The 20,719-nt window shown below is 37.9% G+C and overlaps 2 protein-coding genes across 3 annotated transcripts in view; one reads left to right on the top strand and one right to left on the bottom strand.

Annotated features, from left to right (window-relative positions):
- The window catches only part of PPME1 (protein phosphatase methylesterase 1), a 66,705-nt gene extending 48,356 nt beyond the window's left edge, over positions 1-18,349 (bottom strand). Inside the window, exon 1 of one of the 2 annotated variants that reach the window (XM_029956601.1) lies at positions 18,051-18,349. In XM_029956601.1, the coding sequence (XP_029812461.1) occupies positions 18,051-18,151 (101 nt within the window). In that variant the 5' untranslated portion in view covers positions 18,152-18,349. Of the gene's footprint in view, positions 1-4,004; positions 4,057-18,050 lie in introns of those variants that run through there. The other variant, XM_029956602.1, reaches the window with a different exon arrangement.
- Positions 18,350-18,558: 209 nt separating this feature from the next.
- Positions 18,559-20,719, top strand: part of C2CD3 (C2 domain containing 3 centriole elongation regulator) — a 140,624-nt gene continuing 138,463 nt past the window's right edge. Inside the window, exon 1 of the mRNA XM_029956599.1 lies at positions 18,559-18,832. Coding sequence (XP_029812459.1) covers positions 18,778-18,832 — 55 coding nt within the window. The 5' untranslated portion in view covers positions 18,559-18,777. The remainder of the gene's footprint in view (positions 18,833-20,719) is intronic.

Genomic DNA, 20,719 nt, shown 5'->3' with positions numbered 1-20,719 from the left:
CCCTGAGATCAGGAACATAACAGGGGTGTCCATTCTCACCACTGTTGTTTAACATAGTGCTGGAAGTCCTAGCATCAGCAATCAGACAATAAAAGGAAATAAAAGGCATCAGAATTGGCAAAGAAGAAGTCAAACATTCACTTTTCGCAGATGACATGATATTCTACATGGAAAACCCGGCAGACTCCACCAGAAGCCTTCTAGAACTGATCAATGAATTCAGTAAAGTTGCAGGGTACAAAATCAATGTACAGAAATCAGTTGCATTCTAATACACCAAAAGTGAAGCAGCGGAAAGAGAAATCAAGAAACTGATCCCATTCACGATTGCACAAAAAACCATAAAATACCTAGGAGTAAACCTAACCAAGAATGTAAAAGACCTACTATATGAAGAAAACTGTAGAAAACTCATGCAAGAGATTGAAGAAGACACTAAGAAATGGAAAAACATTCCCTGTTCATGGATCTGAAGAATAAACATTGTGAAAATGTCATTACTACCCAAAGCAATTTACACATTCAATGCAATCCCCTTCAAAATTGCACCAACATTCTTCTCAAAGCTAGAACAAACTATCCTCAAATTCATATGGAACCACAAAAGACCCCGAATAGCCAAAGTTATATTGAAGAAGAAAACCAAAACGGGAGGCATCCCAATCCCAGACTTTAGCCTCTACTACAAAGCTGTCATCATCAAGACAGTATGGTACTGGCACAAAAACAGACACATGAACCAATGGAATAGAATAGAGAACACATGGAAAAGATGCTCAGCATCACTCATCATCACAGAAATATAAACCAAAACTACAATAAGATATCACCTCACATGTGTCAAAATGGCTAAAATTAGTAACAGAAAACAAAAGATGCTGGTGAGGATGTGAAGAAGGGGGAACCCTTTTACACTGTTGGTGGGAATGTAAACTGGTGCAGCCAGTTTACATAGCCAATTTACTATGGAGATTCCTCAAATAGTTAGAAATAGAACTACCTTATGACCCAGCAATTGCACTACTAGGTATTTGCCAAAGGGACACATGCACCCCGATGTTTACAGCAGCATTATCAACGCAGCCAAATTATGGAACGCGCAGAAATGTCCAATGATAAATGGATAAAGAAGATGTGCTGTGTGTATATATATATATATACACCCCCACCCACCTACCCATACACAATGTTACTTAGCCATCAACAAGAATGAAATCTTGCCATTTGTAACATTGTGGATAGAGTGTATTATGTATGCTAAGTGAAACAAGTCAGTCAGAGAAAGAAAAATACCATATGATTTCATTCATATGTGAAATTTAAGAAGCAAAACAGATGGACATAGGGAAAGGGGGAGGCAGAGAGAAAGAGGTAGGCAAACCATAAGAGACTCTCTCTCTATAGAGGACAAAAACTGAAAGTTGATAGAGGGGAAGTGGGCAGAGGACAGGCTAAACTGGTGATGAGTACTAAGGAGGGCACTTGTGATAAGCACTGGGTGTTATATGTAAGTGATGAATCACTACATTCTACTCCTTGAACCAATATTATACTATATGTTAACTAACTAGAATGTAATTTAAAAATTGAAATAAAAGAATGGAAGGGAGGAGAGAGGGGGAAAAAAAACCTCTCTGATGAAGCTATAACTACAGACAGCGCTCAAATGGACTTTGGCTAAATTTATACCACTTATATATTCTAATAAGTTTCAAATTGAGAATTTAAAGTGGACCTAGAGGCACTTGTGTGGCTCAGTCAATTGAGCATCCAACTCTTGATTTCAGTTCAGGTCATAGTCCCAGGGTCATGGGATTGAGACCCGTATCAGGCTGTGATGAGACCATGGGGCCTGCTTGGGATTCTCTCCCTCTCTCTAAGCTTCTTCTCTGTGTGCATGTGAACTCTCCTCTCTCAAAATAAACAAACACTTAAAAAAGTTAAAAGAGACAAAGATACAGTAGGCAAGTACTAGCCAAAGCAACTTTAGGTTATTCTTTCTCAAAATTTAAGGCATTCTTCCATCTTCTAAGTAAGGTACTACTATTGAAATTTTTTTTTTTTACTAAAATCTTTTTATCCCCCATATTTCTAAGTTTTAATCTTAAACTAGAATAAGATACTTTCTAGAAGATTCCTTAAATTTTATCTTTTTTTGAATTTATATCTACTATACATATTTTCACTCCCAACAGCTATTTCTTTTTCTCTGAAACCAGGTTCTCCCCCACTCCTTTTTTTTAAAAGAGCATCCTATTCTTGTTTCACAGATGCCATATCATCTCTTGTCTCTGACAAGTTTAAGATTTTCTTTTGTTCTATATGTTATTGTTTCATTTTCTCTTTTTGTTTTGGTACCTGTTTTTTGTGTTAGAAGCTTTCCCTGGATGTCTGGTGATTCTAGGAGAGAGCAGGGCTTGCTGACTATTGAATGGGACTGTCTAGTTAACAAGCGGATTCCTAGACTTTTAAATAGGGGATTCTTCCTCCAAATATCAATATCTGCATGTCTTTTCTTTTTGGCCAGTCATCTCTCCAAAGAAAAATCCTCCAATCTCTTTCCTGAGAACATAAGGGTAGCTGTTAGCCTTCTAGAAAAAGATCTGTATAGTCTCTTTCATTCACTCATTCAACAAATATTCACTGCACACTTACAAGATGCTGTTTTAGGTACTTGGAATATTTCGGTGAACAAAACAGACAAAACCCCCTACTCTTGTGGTGTTTATGCTCCAGTGAAGGCAACAGAAGTAAAAATTTGTCAGGTAACAGTAAGTGTCATGAGGAAAATTCAAGTCAGGAAGAGAGGAAAATAAATGCCAGGTTGGTTAAACTGTAGTTTTAAATCAGGTGGTTGGGGAAGGTACCCTTAAGCAAAGACCTAAAGGTGAGGGAGCAAGCCAGAGCATGTCTAGAAGAGAGAATGTATACCTTCACTACCTTCACTTAACCCCTATTTTCATCCTGTTACTTTACTTTTGTGGCATATGCCTAGCATGAGTCCAGAGACACTCTGGTTAAATTCCTCTAGAAGTTAACTGGTGCTTTGTACAGATTTTCAATCATTCCTCCTGTTTTAGCCCCCTTTCAGAGATACTTAGCAGCTATAATTCCTGAGCCTTTATGGGGTTATGATATGGATTAGCTTGTACTTTCATTCTTCTTCTATGGGTAGCTTTCAGTTTGCTCTTCTCTGTTAGTTAATATTCAACTTGCTATCTTCCTAAATCTTGGTAGCCTATCTTCTCTCTATTCATCCTTTGGTAGTACTCCTTTTTCCAAATTACTCTACCATAATTTAATGGGGTTTCGTAAGAGAATAGAGGCAAAGAAATGAATTAATTTCTATAACTCTCTAGAGTAGCTATTCCTATTTCACAAATGAGAAACTAAAATCAAGAGAGTTTAAATAACTCATCCAAGACACAGAAAGTAGCTGGGCTAGAATCTTATTCTCAGGGTTACTTCCTTATCAGTTTCCAATATAACTCTCAAAATAATATTAAGTTCTCCATTCTTAAAATCACCCAAGCTAGTGATGAGTAAGCAGAAATCCCCAGGAAAAGGTGAAAGAGGATTGGTTCCTGCTGTAGGGGTAATGACTGGCAGACAACACTAGTAGCAAGCCAGCATACCAGGGAGACTAAAAAGAAAGTCAAGGTTTACAAAGGTATGTGGTGATGGGAGGGAGCAGGAAGGTGCAGTGAGAAGGAAGAATCAAAGACAATTCTTAAGTTTCTCTGATACCATTCACAGAGTACACAGAAGGGCATTTTAAAGGGCACTAAGTTACTAAATACTGATTTGCCATGTGACTGAAAATCCTAGGTCCTATTCCTATTAGTTTTCTTTGTTGGCCATTGGAGAATGTTAATTATTAATTGGGCATCACAGAATCCAAAAATGAAAATAGTAGCATTTACCACAATGTCCTGCATTAGATAGGACAGGATACTTATGGCCCAATAGTTGAGGTGGTTTCAAGCAAATGAATGAAAGCTTACCTCATTTAAAACCACTTTCAGATAAGATATTTACTCCATGGGAACTTCCAACCTGCTGAGTCAGATCACACAAAAATATAGTTTATTTTCAATGAATGGATAAAGACTGACTGCTGCAGCACTGAAAGAACTATAATCTTACACCTCTGATAATAAAGAATTCTGCTTTACTTAGATTTAGAAAACTTTAGAAATTTTATTTCTACCACTTACCTGACCTAATTAATAATTTATTTTTCCCAAATCCTACAAGTAAGGAGAAAAACAGATATGGCAACTTTACTACAATGGTGTGGCCTCAAACACCACTGAGATCTCAGTAATGAAAACAAGAAAGCAGATGGAATACAAAGCATTTTGATGTTTTAATAATTGTAACTGTTTCCTCATATAATCAATGTTTGTAGCTGTACTCAAGGATCAGAACTTCTGTAAGCTACTATTTTGCTTTGACAATACCACAAAAGGAAGAAAGCAAGAAGGCTTGGAGTCAGAGTTTAAAAGCCAATAAAACCCATACAGAAGACTCTAATAAAGTATATAGTTCCAGGGCACCTGGGTGGCTTAGTCGGTTGAGCGTCTGACTCTTGATTTCAGCTCAGGTCATGATCCCAGAGTTGGGGAATCAAGCCCTGTGTCAGGCTCCGTACTGAGCATGGAACCAGCTTGACATTCTCTCTGTCTCTCTGCCCTGCTCATGTGCATTCTTTCTCTAAAAAAAAAAAAAGTATATAATTCAGAACCAAATGTCAGACTCAACTGAATGCCATGATGATGTAGAATATGAGACATATTTCGCAGGATATTTCATTTTTAATATATTTAGAGCAATGATTCAAGAGCCTGCAACTAATTTAATTCCAATTCAATTAAAGAGACATTTAAGTATGTTTACAACAGGCCCTGATACACTCCTTGGCCATTTGGGGAATTCAACATGCCAGAAGTTCCCACTGATGAATAAAAACATGGTTCTTGGCCTCAAAAAGCTGACACCTGAGGGGAAATAAGTAAACAGTCACTATACACCACAGCCATGGCAAAAATAAGCCTAGAATACCATGAAAATTCATAGAAGGGACTTCCAATCCTGTTTGGGTCACTTACGGGAATGAAATCAGGTCAGGGAAGGATTCATAAAGATGATGTCTGGTGTACAGACTTTCTTAAATACTATACAAATTTGAAGTACTATCCTTATTAAATATGACCTGGATTGGGAAGGTAATTCCTCTAATTACCAAATAAAAGGTTATAGTTCCTTCATATTCTGTGAGAAATATGTTAGTATAGAGATTCTGCAACTTAAAAATGGGCTTATAGGGGCGCCTGAGTGGCTCAGTTGGTTAAGCATCCGGCTTTGGCTCAGGTCCTGATCTCACAGTTTGTGGGTTCGAGCCCCACGTCAGCCTCTGTGCTGACAGCTAGTTCAGAGCCTGGAGCCTACTTCTGATTCTGTGTCTCCTTCTCTATATGACCCTCCCTTGCTCGCGTTCTCTCTGTCTCTCAAAAATAAAAAACATTAAAAATAAAATGGGTTTATATTCCAAAGGTTGGTAAAGTAGGTTGGTGGGAAAACTGAACCACATTTTTCCTAATTGACATTACTATGAAATATTGGTAGATTCTCTAGGTAGTTATATCCCCAAGCCTACTTCACCAGAATATGATAAAATGCTATTTGTGATGAAATTCAGCTAATAACAATGTAGTTCAAGTGATTAACACAGGAAACTGATTTTAATGTATTTTGAACCATGGTTCTTATGCTTAAGGAAATGCTGTTTAAAGGGATGAGAAAGATTAAATGAAACAAACCGCTCATGTGTTTGTGTGAGGCACTTTATAAGCATTATCTAAATTTAATCCTCATAATAACCTGAGCTATACTTAAACAGAATAAAAATAGACAAATACAAATTTGAAAGCACAGAAGGATATAAATAGGGCACAAATTCATTTTTGCATATTGTCAATAATTATAGATTTAAAATCTCATTTCTAAGGGCACCTGGGTGGCTCAGTTAAGTGTCCAACTTCAGCTCAGGCAATGATCTCAAGTTCATGGGTTCGAGTCACGTGTGAGACTCTGCACTAATAGCTCAGAGTCTGGAGTGTGCTTCAGATTCAGTGTCTCCTTCTCCTTCTCTGTCCCTCTCCAGCTTGTGCTCTCTTTCTCTCTCAAAAATAAACATAAAAAAAAAAATCTCAGTACTATACTCCATAAATCTACGGCATTTCTTTCCCATTTAATTCCCTACTAAATTTAGGGTGGACAATTTTAAACTATTGAAAACAATGTCATGTGCCCACTATAATAGAGCATCATTCATTCATTACATGTTTATTGAGCTCCTGGGTGCTAACTATTTTGGGGCAAGTAAATAAAACACCAAAGAAATTTATCATTAAATTAGGAAAGATTAAACAAGTAGATCACAGTGTAGGTGTTAGTAGAATAGATAAAATACTGTATATACACAGCACTATCAACTGTAGGATGAACAATAATTTTATGTACCACTAAGAAAAAAGCTACCAATTAAAGTATGACAGATTTTACCATTTAGAAGTCATTTTAAATTTCTTGAAAGAGTTCTTTTATACTTATTGATTCAACATATATCATTTATGGGTACAAGTAAAGAAAAATGAGAGCAAAATAAAGTACTTAGAAGTATTTCTAACCAACTTCTTCAAACCTCAGTATGAAGACTGAGTCCTATTCTTTTTTTTTTTTTTAATGTATTTATTTTGAAAGAAAGAAGAGAGAGAGAATTCCAAACAGGGTCCACAATGACAGTGCAGAGCTTGACACAGGGCTCGAACACACAAACCATGAGATTGTGATCTGAGTTGAAACCAAGGCTTGGATCAGCTGAACAAACTGTCACCGAGGTCCCCCTCCAACTAAACACCAGCTCATAAGCTAACTTCACCTTTATGTAGAGAGCTATGTTACTTTTTGACTCTTTGATTGAAAACCTACTCCTTCTCACAACCATTTAGTTCTCAGTAGTTAAAAGAGTACTCTACTTTTGTCTCCAGAATTTTCTTCCAAACTACCAACACCTATTTTACAGGTTTTGATGCTAGTTTTGGTGTTCAGACAACTCAGAAGAAAAAAGATAAAGCTGTTACTTTACCAAGAGCCACTGTGAAGACACTATCATTTTAAGTATGAAAAGGAATGTATTTTAGAATTCATGAATTACAGTAAACAGGTTTCCATTATCTAGCTTTATTTAAATGATTCTATGTTTATATCATCTCTTTCTCCTCAGAAACAATGGATGCTAGTATTAGCCACATTAAAATAAAAAAATTTATGGAAGTATAATTAACATACAATGTTATATTTAGTTTTACCCACATTTTAAGAAAATAAAGTGAAGCTTACACTAGCAGTATGTAGTAAAGCCAGGAAGGAAATCCCAGTTTGCTGATTTAAAACCTATATTCTTTCTACTACAAGACAGAATTACAGAGTAAACAGTATTGATATGGGTTGACAAACTTGGCCTATAGGCAAATGCAGTCTCTGCCTATATTTGTATGGCTCATGAGCTGAGAATGGTCTTTACATTTTTAAACGTTGGGAGAAAAAAAAGAATAATATTTAATGACAGGAGAAAATTACACAAAATTCAAATTTTGGTGTTCACAAAAAAATTATTGTTGGAGCACAGTCACATTCAATACATATTGTCCATGGCTGCTTTCACCCTATAACAGCAGAGCTGAGTAGCTGCTACAGAAAGTGTATCACTTGCAAAGCATAAAATGGTTACTATTTGACACTTTACAGAATAGTTTGCCAAACTCTGGTATAAAGGGTAGGTGTATGAAAGGACAGAAAATGGAAAGATCACTGCAGGCTGAATGGTCAGGAAACCTTTCAGATCTCATTTTATGTGAATACTGTGTACCACATGTCCATTAAATCAAATCTTATAAAACCATATATTTAATAGAACTGTGGCTCAGTCAGTTGAGTGTCTGATTCTTGATTTTGGCTCAGGTCACAATCTCATTGTCCTGGGATAGCTCCCTATGTTGGGCTCTGCACTGAGAACGTGGAGCCTGCTTGGAATTCTGTCTCTCTGCCCCTCTCCTGCTAGCATACTCTCTCTCTCTCTCAAAATAAATAAACATTAAAAATATCATTTATTGGGGTGCCCAGGTAGCTTAGTCAGTTGTGTGTCCGACTTCGGCGCAGGTCATGATCTTGCGGTTCCTGACTTCAGGCCAAGCGTAGGGCTCTGTGCTGACAGCTCAGAGCCTAAAGCTGCTTCAGATTCTGTGTCTCCCTCTTTCTCTGTCCCTCCTCCACTCATGCTCTGCCTCTCTCTCTCAAAAATAAATAATAAAGAAATAAATAAAAATTTAAAAAATTTTAAAAATAACATTTATTTAACTATGCTATTGTAGAAGATGCAAAGAAATAAAAACGAAGCCACTTGTACTCCAAGGCCTTCTATTTTATTGGGGTAACTTAAAAAAAATTACCATGAAAGATAAATTATGTTATTATGGTATTTGCCAACTTACTTTATCAAAACTTATGATAGATAAATTTGGCATAACAATTTTTAAAAACACAATACCGAGTAATAATGCACAATAATTGACAAGTGGAAATGACAGAAAGTCTCTGAGTAGAGACAGAACAAGTGAATGAGCTAGAATAGTCTGAAAGAGGTTCATGAGTTTTATAGTACTTGAAAACATGAAATGAGAGACATTGCTAGTAAAATAAACTTGGCAATTAGTAAGTGCAAGAAACATTTAGGGAACCAGCATGGCCTGGAACATAACTATGGATAGCTTTTAATGCTACCTTTTAACTGCAGACTGCTTCCTCTGATCCCTACACTTTATGGTAGAGCCACCAATGTACAGGTACCACCTCCTTGGAAAGTAGTCTTCACTCTCAGAGAATAAGGGGTAAATTGAGCAAGGGCAGAAAATGCAGGTCTTCCAAAAATAATTGTTAATTGACATTTATTCTCTTATCGTAATAGAACTGCTTCCAGGTTTGGAGAAATCACAAAGGAAGATAAATTGTTAAATTTTGATAAAATTAAACCAAAACCAGGTATGAATCTTTACCTACAAGATACTAATTGCAAGCATAGGCTTCTACCATATGAGTATTTTAAATCTCAAATTAAGACAAGGTATTTGGGGGCGCCTGGGTGGCTGTCGGTTAAGCGTCTGGCTTCAGCTCAGGTCATGATCTCACAGTTTGTGGGTTCAAGCCCCGCATCGGGCTCTGTGCTGACAGCTAGCTCAGAGCCTGGAGCCTGTTTCGGATTCTGTGCCTCCCTCTCTCTCTCTGACCCTCCCTGGCTCATGCTGTCTCTCTCTGTCTCTCAAAAATAAATAAAAAGGAAAAAAAAAAAAAGACAAGGTATTTGGAAGCACTCACAACACATTTTACCTAAGCACTGGTATTGAAATTTCAGAAGAATATGGAATATGGTTTTAGTTAGGCCATCTTAATGGAACTGGTGAGGAAACAAGATTGTTCTTATAAAATAAGGCCAAATAGGTCTAGGATAGGTCAGCCCTTAAGAAGACAGCATACTAGGAATCAGGCAAAAATTAAGACACAACTCCTACTCTTAAGAAGCTCACAGTCTTATAGACAGTCAACTAATAATTACAAGTCAGAAGGGTAAGTGTTAAACTACAGAAGGTTACAAGGTCTTAGAAGTAGGCAACATGATGTCTACCAGGAGATACAACCAACAGCAACAAACTTATATGATTAACTGCTAAGGAAAGAAAGAAGGGGAGGGGAGAATAGGAGTAAAGAAGGAAAAATTTTTCTTGCGTATTTAGGGAATAAGGAAGAAAAAGAGTTGTATGTTTTGAAGTGAATGTCTCAAATCCAAATAGGCATAATAACTTCAACATCTACTAGGCTGCTTAAATTTGTTAAGGGAATTATGAATGAGTCATGAGGGGCACAGTAGCAGTCCTAGTCACTGTTGTCACAAATTCTCTAGGAGTGCTGTGGAGGTAAAAAACTGAAGTTTAATTGCAGTCAGCTATTTAAGTCAAGGCATAACTCCTTTAAAAAAATGTCCTCATTAGGAACACTTGGAAGGGAATGAAAAGAAGGCAACCAGATGGCTGTCTGGGTTGTGGTAATTTGGAGTGTTTATTACTACCGGTAAGGGCATGTTATTAAAGCAGCAGACTGAAAGATTCTAAACACTACATACTGGTTTAGGCTATTAGAGATCACCTTTCCTTATGGAAGGGAACAATTAGCTGTCTATTATGTGTCAAACAGAATTTTGAATTCTGCAAAAAAGTTTCCCCATTTTTTTTTTAAAGTAGGCTTCAAGCCCAGCGTGGAGCCCAATGCAAGGCTTGAACTCACGATGCTGAGATCAAGAAGAGTCAGACATTTAACCAACTAAGCCACCACAGCACCCCAAAAGTTTCCCCATTTTATTTTTTTAATATGTATTTATCTTGGGGAGAGTGCAAGTGAGGGAGGGGCAGAAAGAGGGGGACAAAATCCAAAGCAGGCTCTGCACTCATGAGCTGTGAGATCATGACCCAAGCCAAAGTTGGATGCTCAACCAACTGAGGGACCCAAATGCCCCAAGTGTTCCCATTTTAAAGACAAGGAAATACAGTCTCAAACGTAAAATAACTTGCCCAGAGCCACTTTCAGTAGCAATGGAGCTTGGATTCAAACTCAAGTATGTATGGTGTCAAAGTGCTCTTTCTACTACACCATGATAGTGAATTCCAGAAAGAGGAAAGATAAAATGACCAGAGCCACAGGACTTATTAGTGACAGAGATAGGATTCCCACTTACACCGAGAAAAAGTGCATAGCAAAGAACACACACAGACGCATCATAGAGAAGGAGTCAGAGTAAACAACTTCAGCCTTCTCCTGTGGTTTGATGACTGGAATTTTCAACATAACGTCTTATTCAATCATCAAAATAAATTGGTAGTATGTGCTTGGGAGTGGTTGTCAAAACTGTATTTTGAAGAACATGTAAGTGTGGCATATAATTGGACCACCCTTTAAATAGCACTATTAATTAAAACTTTCTTCTCTAAAAGAAACTATTTTATGGCACGAAGGAGTAAATTTTTCCTAACCAACCAGAGGTGTTTTCTCAAATCTGACATCAAGTAACATAACAAGGAGGGCTCATTAAGTTTAAAAAACAACAACAAAATCCAATTATCCAATTCTGGGGACACTGAGAAGAAACAGATAAGCCCAGCAACAATGGAAAAAAGGACATTTACTCAGAAGTGCTCAAGTCAAGAATCTCAAACTTGGCACAAGGTAGAAACGGAGAAAAGAGGAAAGAGAAACAGATCAATTACTTCCTATACCTGTGTTGTTAAAACAGTAGAGAATTTATAGTCAAAAGATTAGTCTCCCCCACTTGCTATAACATCAGGCCTTGGGTTATATGCTGTTTACTCCAGACATTCTTGCTGCAATTCCCACCACTCTCTATTCCCTTACAGAACTCAAAATTGTTTTAGAAGCTCAAGAAAGATCTTGTTATCCTTCCTCCACCCCAAGGGAATGAATCTGAATTGGTCTAGACCTGTCAGAGTAATCCCATTTCCAACTGCCAGTGATTGGTCTTAGGATGGACATGTAAAGCAGTTGTGGACCATGAGACTTAAGGGAAAAATTGGCTGGGGAATTTCCCTTTCCAGAAAACAAAAGACCAAGTTAGTTAGGAAAAGGGCTCTACTCCAGTTCTTTCCTTTTATTTGGAAAGATGGAATAAAGGTAAGATGAAAGTAGAGTTGCAGCAACCATTTTGCAACCAAAAGGTAACAAGAGGAAAATCCGGTATTACTAAGGATGGTGAAATTAAGGATGCACAGGGTCTTTACTAACACCGCTGAAAGACTGAATCAATGCTGGAACTTCCTATTAATAATACATATCCTTTTGGCTTAAAGCACAGTAAACTGTCAACAGCAAATAAGATTATTTCACATTAATGTAATACTGCTAACTTGAATTTGGGAAGTTTTGTAAGTCTATTTTAAAAATAAATCTGAGCTTTATAATTATATAATAAAATGAAATTTATTTATACATAAGGAATTTATCCCTAGTTTATTTTGTACATAATTAAGTGATATTACATTAGATATAACTTAGGCCAATACTTGGAATCTGAAATATTTTTCCTTCAAAAGGGATTCATACACACTGAAAGACATCATATTTCCTCAAAGACTCAACATCATAAAAATGTTTATTCTGTATTAATTTACATATAACATAATCCCAATAAAAATACTATATGGATTTTTTTTCTGGCACTAGTTTAGTTGATTAGAAAGTTTACTTGTATATTATTTAGCCATAAAAAAGAATGAGATCTTGCCATTTGCAACAACATGGATGGATGTAGAGGGTATTATGCTAAGTGAAAAAAGTAAGACAAAGAGAAATACCACATGATTTCACTAATATATGGAATCTAAAAAACAAATGAATAAACAAACAAGAAGCAGAAATAGACCCATAAATACAAAGAACTGATGGTTGCCAAAAGGGAGGCAAATGGAGGGATAGGCAAAATGGGTGTGTAGAGTAGGAGATACAGGCTTCCAGATATGGAATGGATAAGTCACAGCAAATAAAAGGTATAGCATAGGGAATTATAGTCAATGGTATTATAATAGCATTGTATGGTGATGGATGGTGGCTATACTCATGGTGAGCACAGAATAAAGTCTAAACTTGAGGAATCATTATGTTATACACCAGAAACTAAAATAACTGTCAACCATACTTTTAAAAAAAAAGTTTATCTGTTAGAATAAGCAAGTAAGAGAAGCTAGGAAAATCTTTAAAAGGAATGAGGGGGAAGCTACCTCTACCATCTACTAAAACATACTAATAACGCCTTTTAAGTAAACATGTAGCAGTGGTACATAAATAAATAAGCAGGAGAGGATGCCTAGATGGCTTAGTTGGTTAAGTGTCCCGACTCTTGACTTTGTTTGGCTCAGGTCATGATCTCAGAGTTTGTGGGTTTGAATCCCTGCTTGGGGTTCTCTCTCTCTCTCTCTCTCTCTCTCTCTCCATCTCTCTGTTGCCACTCCCCTCCTGGCATACTCTCTCTCTCTCAGATAAACTTTTTAAAAAATGTTAAAAAAAATAAGATGATTGGATAAAAAAGAAAGTAAACAGATCCAAATCTATATGAAAATTTGGTATATGACAAAGACATCATTTTAATCCATGGGGAAAATGGCTAATTTTCATTGAGGTGAAATTCATATAATGGGAAAAGGACATTTTAATAAATGGTGTTTTAACAGGATAAGCTGTGAATAAAGATAAAACTGGATTTGTTCTGCACTTTGCACAACAAGATAAACTTAAAATGGATGTAAAAAATGGAACCATACAGGTCATGGAAAAAAAATAACTGTAGTCCTTTATAACTTGGGAGAAGGAAATGTCTTTCTGTGATTCAAAATCCAGAAGCAACACATGCTTGATAGATTTGAGTCCATTAACACTTAAAAACAAAACTTTTTACATAGCAAAATATAGGCAAAGTAAAAAAGCACCTTGAAAAAATATTTTTAACACTTATAAAGAGAAAATATCCTGAAGACACAGAAAACTTCAAAGAGCCACTTTAGAAAACAGTTTGGCAGTTTCTTAAAAAGTTAAACATAACTTAATATGTAATTCCATTCTTTTTTTTTAAATTTATTTTAATAAATTTTTAATGTCTTTTATTTATTTTTTGAGAGACAGAGAGAAACAGTGCGAGCAGGGGAGGGTCAGAGAGAGAGGGAGACACAGAATCTGAAGCAGGCTCCAGGCTCTGAGCTAGCTGTCAGCACAGAGCCTGATGCGGGGCTCGAACCCATGAACTGTGAGATCATGACCTGAGCCGAAGCCGGACGCTTAACCAACTGAGCCACCCAGGCGCCCCTGTAATTCCATTCTTAAGTGTTTACCAAAGGGAAATCCAAAGACATTTCCATGCAGAGATTTATATGTGAATGTTTATAGCAGCATTATTCATAATAGCAAAAAACAAAAAAAAGAAACAACTCAAGTGTTCAGCAACCGACAAGTAAGTAAAATTTGGTGTATCTATACAGTGCAGTATCAATAATAAAAAGAAATGCTGTACTGATACATGCTATAACATGGATGAATCTTGAAAACATTATACAAAGTAAAAGAAGCCAGTCACAAAAGGCTACTTACTGGGGTGCCTGGGTGGCTCAGTCATTTAAGCATCCAACTCATGATTTCACCACAGGTCATGATCTCACAGTTTGTGAGATCCAGCCCTGCATGGGGCTCTGCGTTACCAGCTCAGAGCCTTCTTGGGATTCTCTCTTTCCCTCTCTCTTTGCCCCTGCTCCAATCACGTGCATGCTTTCTTTCAAAATCAAGTTTTTTGTTTTTTTTTTTTTAAAGCCACTTACTGTATGATTTTATATGTCAAAATAGGCAAATCCATGGAAAGTCGAACAGTGGTTCCCAGGGAATGGGGGAGGCAGAAGTAACTGCTAGCATGTAGGCAGTTTATGGGATACTGAAAATATTGTTTTGGAATTAGTGACAATGTACAGCTCTGAGTATACTAAAAACTACTGAATTGTATGTCAGCATGTAAAAGGATGAATTCTATGGTATATGAATTTTAATTAAAAAAAATTAAGTAACAAAAACAGAAATACTAGAATTTGCTACTCAATATGTAAGCTTGAGCAAGTCACTTCACTTTGTCCTTTATTTTTCCATTTGTATGAGCAGCTCCTTAAAGCCTTCCCAAGAGACCTGATATTCATTATAAATTTAAGAAGTTGAATGAAGGACTATCTCATCAGATACAGGTTAATAGAAAGCTTAAGGGGAAAAAGTGACATTACAAAAAACTGAAAAAAGAGCTTCTACTTCATAAAAATGAAGCCTTTCTCATAGTTCCCAACATAAAATAATTTACTAGTTATCTTCTTTAAGTTATATTCTTGAAGAACTTATGTCAGGAAGCATAAGTGCTTTTTTATATATTATCTCATTCTCACAGCACTCTACAGTAAGCAGAAATTAAAAAAAAAAAAAAAGACTATGAGAGGTTAAATGACTTGACCAAAGTAAATACTTAAGCTGAGCTTCAAACTCAGATCTATATCACTTTAATAAACAACAATGTCTACACCAAAAACTAAAAGTATAACAAGAACAACAATGGACTAAAAATCTGAAGTCTGGGTTTGATTCTTGTTTCTGCCATTTGATGATTCTGTGTTTTTAGGCAAGTCAAAGAATATTCAAATTTTCTTATTAAGAGAAAATATTAACCCTTGTCCTAATTTACCTCATAAAATAATCCAAAAAGGCAATAATATATACCTTCCAATTAAAGTACAGTAGTACTGTTAAGAGATAATTACAGAAATATAATACAACTGATAAACCAAAACTACGTTGAAAAACGAATGGTTTTCATAATCTATTGTCTTTCTAGTGGTAACAGATCATGACCTGAGCCGAAGTCATACACTTAACCATAGGAGCCACCCAGGTGCCCCAAGTTTTCTTAGTAACAAAAAATATTGTCTCTTGCCTCTATGTTTACCTAGAGAATACAGAATTCTCTCAATCTGTTTCCTCAACTATACAGTGAGATCATTTCAAAGCTCTCTTTTTAGCACAGGGAGGTTCTATATTACCACTAACTTTAGACTCGGCTGAGTCCTGCCCTATGTTTCAATAAGAAAATGGAAAAGAAAAATAAAGGAAAACAAGCCACTTGAGGAGCACATAAAATTCACCAACATGTGCTCTTCTCTTTTTCTAAATAAATTTATTTCCCAGGACAAGCAGCTAACAAAGACCAAAGCATCTACTTAAAGAGGGTAAGGTGGCACGCCCGAGTGGCTCAGTCAGTTAAGCAGCTCATACCTCACAATTCATGAGTTCAAGCCCTCGTAGGGCTCCTCGCTGAGTGTGGAACCTGCTTGGGATCTTCTCTCTCCCTCTCTGCCCCTCACCTGCTTGTGCTCGCTCTCTCTTTCTCTCAAAATAAATAAACTTAAAAAATAAAGAAGGTAAGTTACCAACAATTATACAATCTTCTAATCACCAGATTTTCCCTTTATTTTCTCTTACTGTTTTTCTTCAGTTCTTCACCTTCAGAGAATTTGTTTTAACAAAGTGAAAGGCTGAGCTCTAAACTTATCTGCAGCAGGTATAGGTATTAAACACCTAATATTTTCATATATTTTTACAGAAGAGTGCTTGTATACTAAAGGATCAAATTTTAGATTAAAAAAGGCACTAAGACATATATACCAATGATATATTCATTTTATTCTCCAGGTTAATTTTCTCATCTGTCATGGATCAGTTTCCAGATCCTCCTTATTCATGTTACAGTCTTACTTTTCAGTATTCTAATGCCAAAACAATTTTCATTTTACCTTATATGACGCCTTCTACCGCCTCTCTCTATTGTGTATCAAACACCTATCTTCTGTCAAGGTTTTCTCTCTTTTCTACTGTGCATTATAGTCAAGTCTCCACTTCAAATCTTAGTTTCCTCTCTTGTTTTTTTCCAACCACCACCCCCAATTCTCACCACCTCTCTATCCCACTGTTTTAATTTATAGGATTCTCCTTTCTCTTTATTCCAAGAACATATGTTCACAGTAATGCCTCTACTGTCATCATCTCCTTTTTGATCAGTTTTTGTACATATTACTTCTTTAGAACCTAAGGTTCCTCTTCTCTAGTTTTTATTCCAAGTACGCTCTATCAACCCATCTCTAGAATCCCAAACACACCCTCTTGGCTAACTCGTACCTATTCTTTCTACCCCTTTCCTCTTTACTCACTAGTCTCCAGAATGCTATTTGATACTAAAAATAACCCTGAAAATCCAACTGCCTATTCAATTCTCTCTGCTTTCCAGTACTTACCTCTCCCATGTTCAACTCATATTCTCTCTCCTATACCTAAGTACCCCCTAACCTGACACAAGCCATTCAACAACTTAAAATTTCCCAAAACTCTCTCTTCAGCACAGCTCCTCCCTTCCCAGTAAATGGATTCCCCCAAAATATTTTAAGTGGCTCCTCTTAATGCTTCACTAATTCTGAGTCTTATCAAGCCAGTACATCGCTTCCATCAGACTGACTTACTGGCAAAAGTCAGCTGCCCATATTTCCTCTTTAAGCTTTCCAGATTATCTCTGCAGCATTTCCATTCACTAAACCCTGTTCCCAGTCATTTCTCCATCTCTAGCGCCTATGGTCACTCTCTCAGCTTCTCATCACTCCTACCCTTACCCCCTACCCTCACTTCTCAGTACATTCCCATTGCTCTAATAGTCTACTTGGCTATACTCCCTACCTTTCCTTAGTCCTGTACTCAAGTTTTCTCAATTCTCTCGTAAGAGATTTAATCTCCTAATCACCGCCTCACTCCCTGAATCTGCCTCTTACATGTACAGAAACACTCTCTAGAACCTTCTGCTCCCTAGTTCTCCTACCATCTCCAATCCTGCCTCAGGTGTTCTCACTTCCCTCAGCTTTTCTAATATCTAGTTCTTTCGGTCTTCTTTCTACTCCCAAATCTTTCCCTACTTGTTCTCCTAAATTCCCTCAACTTTTCTCCGTTATTCTCCATTTTCCTTAACCCTCCCTGGCATCTATTTCCCGACTTTCCTCACCTCTACCACCTTTCCTCAAATCTCCTCCATTCCTTCTTCTGGAGGTGCCTCCTACATCTCTTAAATTACCCTCTCAGCTCCCTCAATCTGTGCCCCATTCCCTTCCTTCAATACGATTTGTCCTCCAATTTCCATTGACTTGGCGCCTCCCCTAGTTCCCAGATCTGCCTTCAACACCACCTAAACGTCTCCAGGCCGCCGCCAACATTCTCTCCCATCCTTAGCCTCCCCTGCCGCGCAACTCTAAACACCCAGAGATACCATTCTCCAATGGCCGGCGCCTGGCCTCTAGGGAGAAGAGGTTTGGGTCACGTACCCCATTCGCATCTTGGCTCCGCTCTGGCTGCCCCCGCTGCCAGGTAGAGGTGGGCGAGAGGGCAGGCGGCCGAGATGCATGCTCTTCTCTAGGGCCGACATGAAGGGGGAGGCCTCAGGTAGTCAAACAGGAGCCGGAGCTTCGTCCCACGATAAGTGCGGCCCAGCTGGTCACAGCTTGCTTCCCCTAGCGACGCCCAGTGCCTTTGGACAGCACCCAGCTACCGGCAGCACCGCCCACCGCCCACCAACTCCGTAAGCTCCACCCCCTCTCCTCAGCGCTTCCACCGGAAGTACGCAACAGCCTCTCACAAAGAAAGCTGGGTAACGGAGTCTACGGATCGCTCAGACCCCAACCAGAGAACTATTCGACTGTCGCCGGAAAAACAAGCTCTCCTAAAGGCAATGCATCCTGGGCAATGAAGTCCTCAAAAGGCGTACCCCTTTGCGCTTGCGCAGCTGAAGGGGCCAGCGGTCAACATCGTAGAGGTAGTGTAGCAAAGCATCCTGGATGTTGTAGTCTGTTTGCGGGAAGAAGACTTTGGCGCCTTTCCTTTTCACCGATCCTCGCAGACGGTTAAGAGGAAGAGCCGCTTCTTCCGGCTTCCCAGGCTGCCCAGCGGCTCCGGTTGCCGGGGAACGCAGGCGCCTCGGGAAGAGATGGCGGGAGGTTACGGCTTGGGTGTTGGAGCCGGAGTTCAGTTGGTGAAGAAGCGGTCTGGCTCGTCATGAAACAAAGAAAAGGCCAGGGGCCTGTGGGAGCCCGTGGCCGCAAGAAGAGAGGTAACGTGAGCTGCCAGAGGTAGAGGAAAGAATAATAAGTCGGCTTGGGAGCAAGGTGTAAAGAATTCTAGGGAAACTCCCACACCCACCTGTAAAAAGGGAGGGAGAGAAAAAAAAAAGGGGGAAATAACCAAGAAATTTGAAGGTAAGAAAGGGCAATTGCCCCTCCAGCGAGAGGGAAGGAAATAGGTGCTGAAGCAGGGGGTCAAAGCGGGCGAGTAAGTAGGGACAGGTGAGGGCTAGAAGGGTACAGGCAGAACGTTTTTAAAGAAAGGGAATAAAAAGTTCCAGGATTTTAAAAAAACCTTTTAAAAGGAGCTATAATAGACATGTAACATTACCTTAGCTTCAGGTTGTACAACATGTTTAGATATTCTTGTTTATTGCGAAATGATCAACAGTACGTCTAATTAGCATCTATCACCGTACATAATTACTAAAAATTTTTTTTCTTGTCACGAAAACTATTAAGATGTACTCTTTTAGCGACTTTCAAATATATAGTATACTATTAACTATAGTTCACTGTGCTGTACATTACATCCCCATGACTTACGAGTGCTTTTGATAGCAAAGTTACATTTGTGTGTGTCTGTGTGTGGGAGGGTGTAGCTTTGGAGTTCCACACGACTGCAAGAAACATAAGTTGGAGAGGTGGTATGTGAATAATTCTAATTGGCAAGGATCATGTATGCATTACTGTAAATGTTAGTTGAATGAGCCAAACATAAGACAGTCATGAAGTATGAAGGGCTACAGGCAGGGGTTGGAAAAGATGGTTGTGGAGGACAGAAAAGGAGTGGGGAGTGACGAGGTGAAGTAGAGTGCAGGTGAAGGCATGAAGATCTCTGAAGGATCTGAGAAGATGAAAGAGTGTGTAGCAAGAGAAGGGCTTTGGATTGAGAACTCAACCTACAGTCTGGAAGTGAATCTTATCCAGGCTTTTTAAAGATAACTAAGGCACTTTTGAAATAATGACTTTTCCTGCGGAATGATGGGAGGATATGAAGTAGAAGCACAGATGTACTCAGTGTATTCAGTGCTTGACTGGTTTGGCTCCCAAGGCCAAGCCAGTCAAGCATATTTGGTTGGTAGGAGGAAAATAAAAATAGAAATAACATAAGAATGTCCTTCTTGCTATACCGTCTGTATATGCAGTAATGCTCATATACACATTTGTGTTATTTATATTGAAACTAGTTATATGTAAAGATTATGGTGGGTCTTATTCAACTGTAGAGAGCAGAGAAGGTATTCGCTTTAGAAATCCAAAAGCTTTCACATAGGTTTCTTGATCTGATATACTCCAGTGTATTTTCATGTTAGACATGACCACTCTGAGAGAAAAGAGGAATAGGAAGGTGTATGTAATAGAGGAATGGTTTCTTTTTTTTTTAAAATAAGTTTCTAATTCCAGTATAGTTAACATACAGGGTTCTATTAGTTTCAGGTATACAATGTAGTGATTCAGCAATGCCCTGCATTACTCAGTGTTCCTTTTAAGTGTGCTCTTTAATGCTCATTACCTGTTTCACCCACCGCTCCTCCACCTCTTCTCTGGTAACCATCAATTTGTTCTCTACAGTTAAGAGTCTGTTTCTTGGTTTGTTTCTCTTCTTTTTCCTCTTTTGTTTCTTAAACTCCAATGAGTGAAATCATGGTATTTGTCTTTCTCTGACTTATTTTGCTTAGAATTATACTTTCTACTTCCATCCATGTTGTTGCAAATGGCAAGATTTCATTCCTTTTAATGGCTGAATAATATTCTGTTGTATATATGCATATAAGGAATAGTTTCTTAAATCTCTTCTAAGTCATGGTTAGGAGATAACTATGAATAGAAGACAATCGGTCATTAGAAGAAAGTTTTATAGAAAGTCATAATTA

This window comes from Suricata suricatta, chromosome 11 (assembly GCF_006229205.1).
Source record: "Suricata suricatta isolate VVHF042 chromosome 11, meerkat_22Aug2017_6uvM2_HiC, whole genome shotgun sequence".
Lineage (NCBI taxonomy): Eukaryota > Metazoa > Chordata > Mammalia > Carnivora > Herpestidae > Suricata > Suricata suricatta.
Note: the sequence above shows the minus strand (reverse complement) of the source record. Positions and strands in the feature narration are given on the sequence as shown.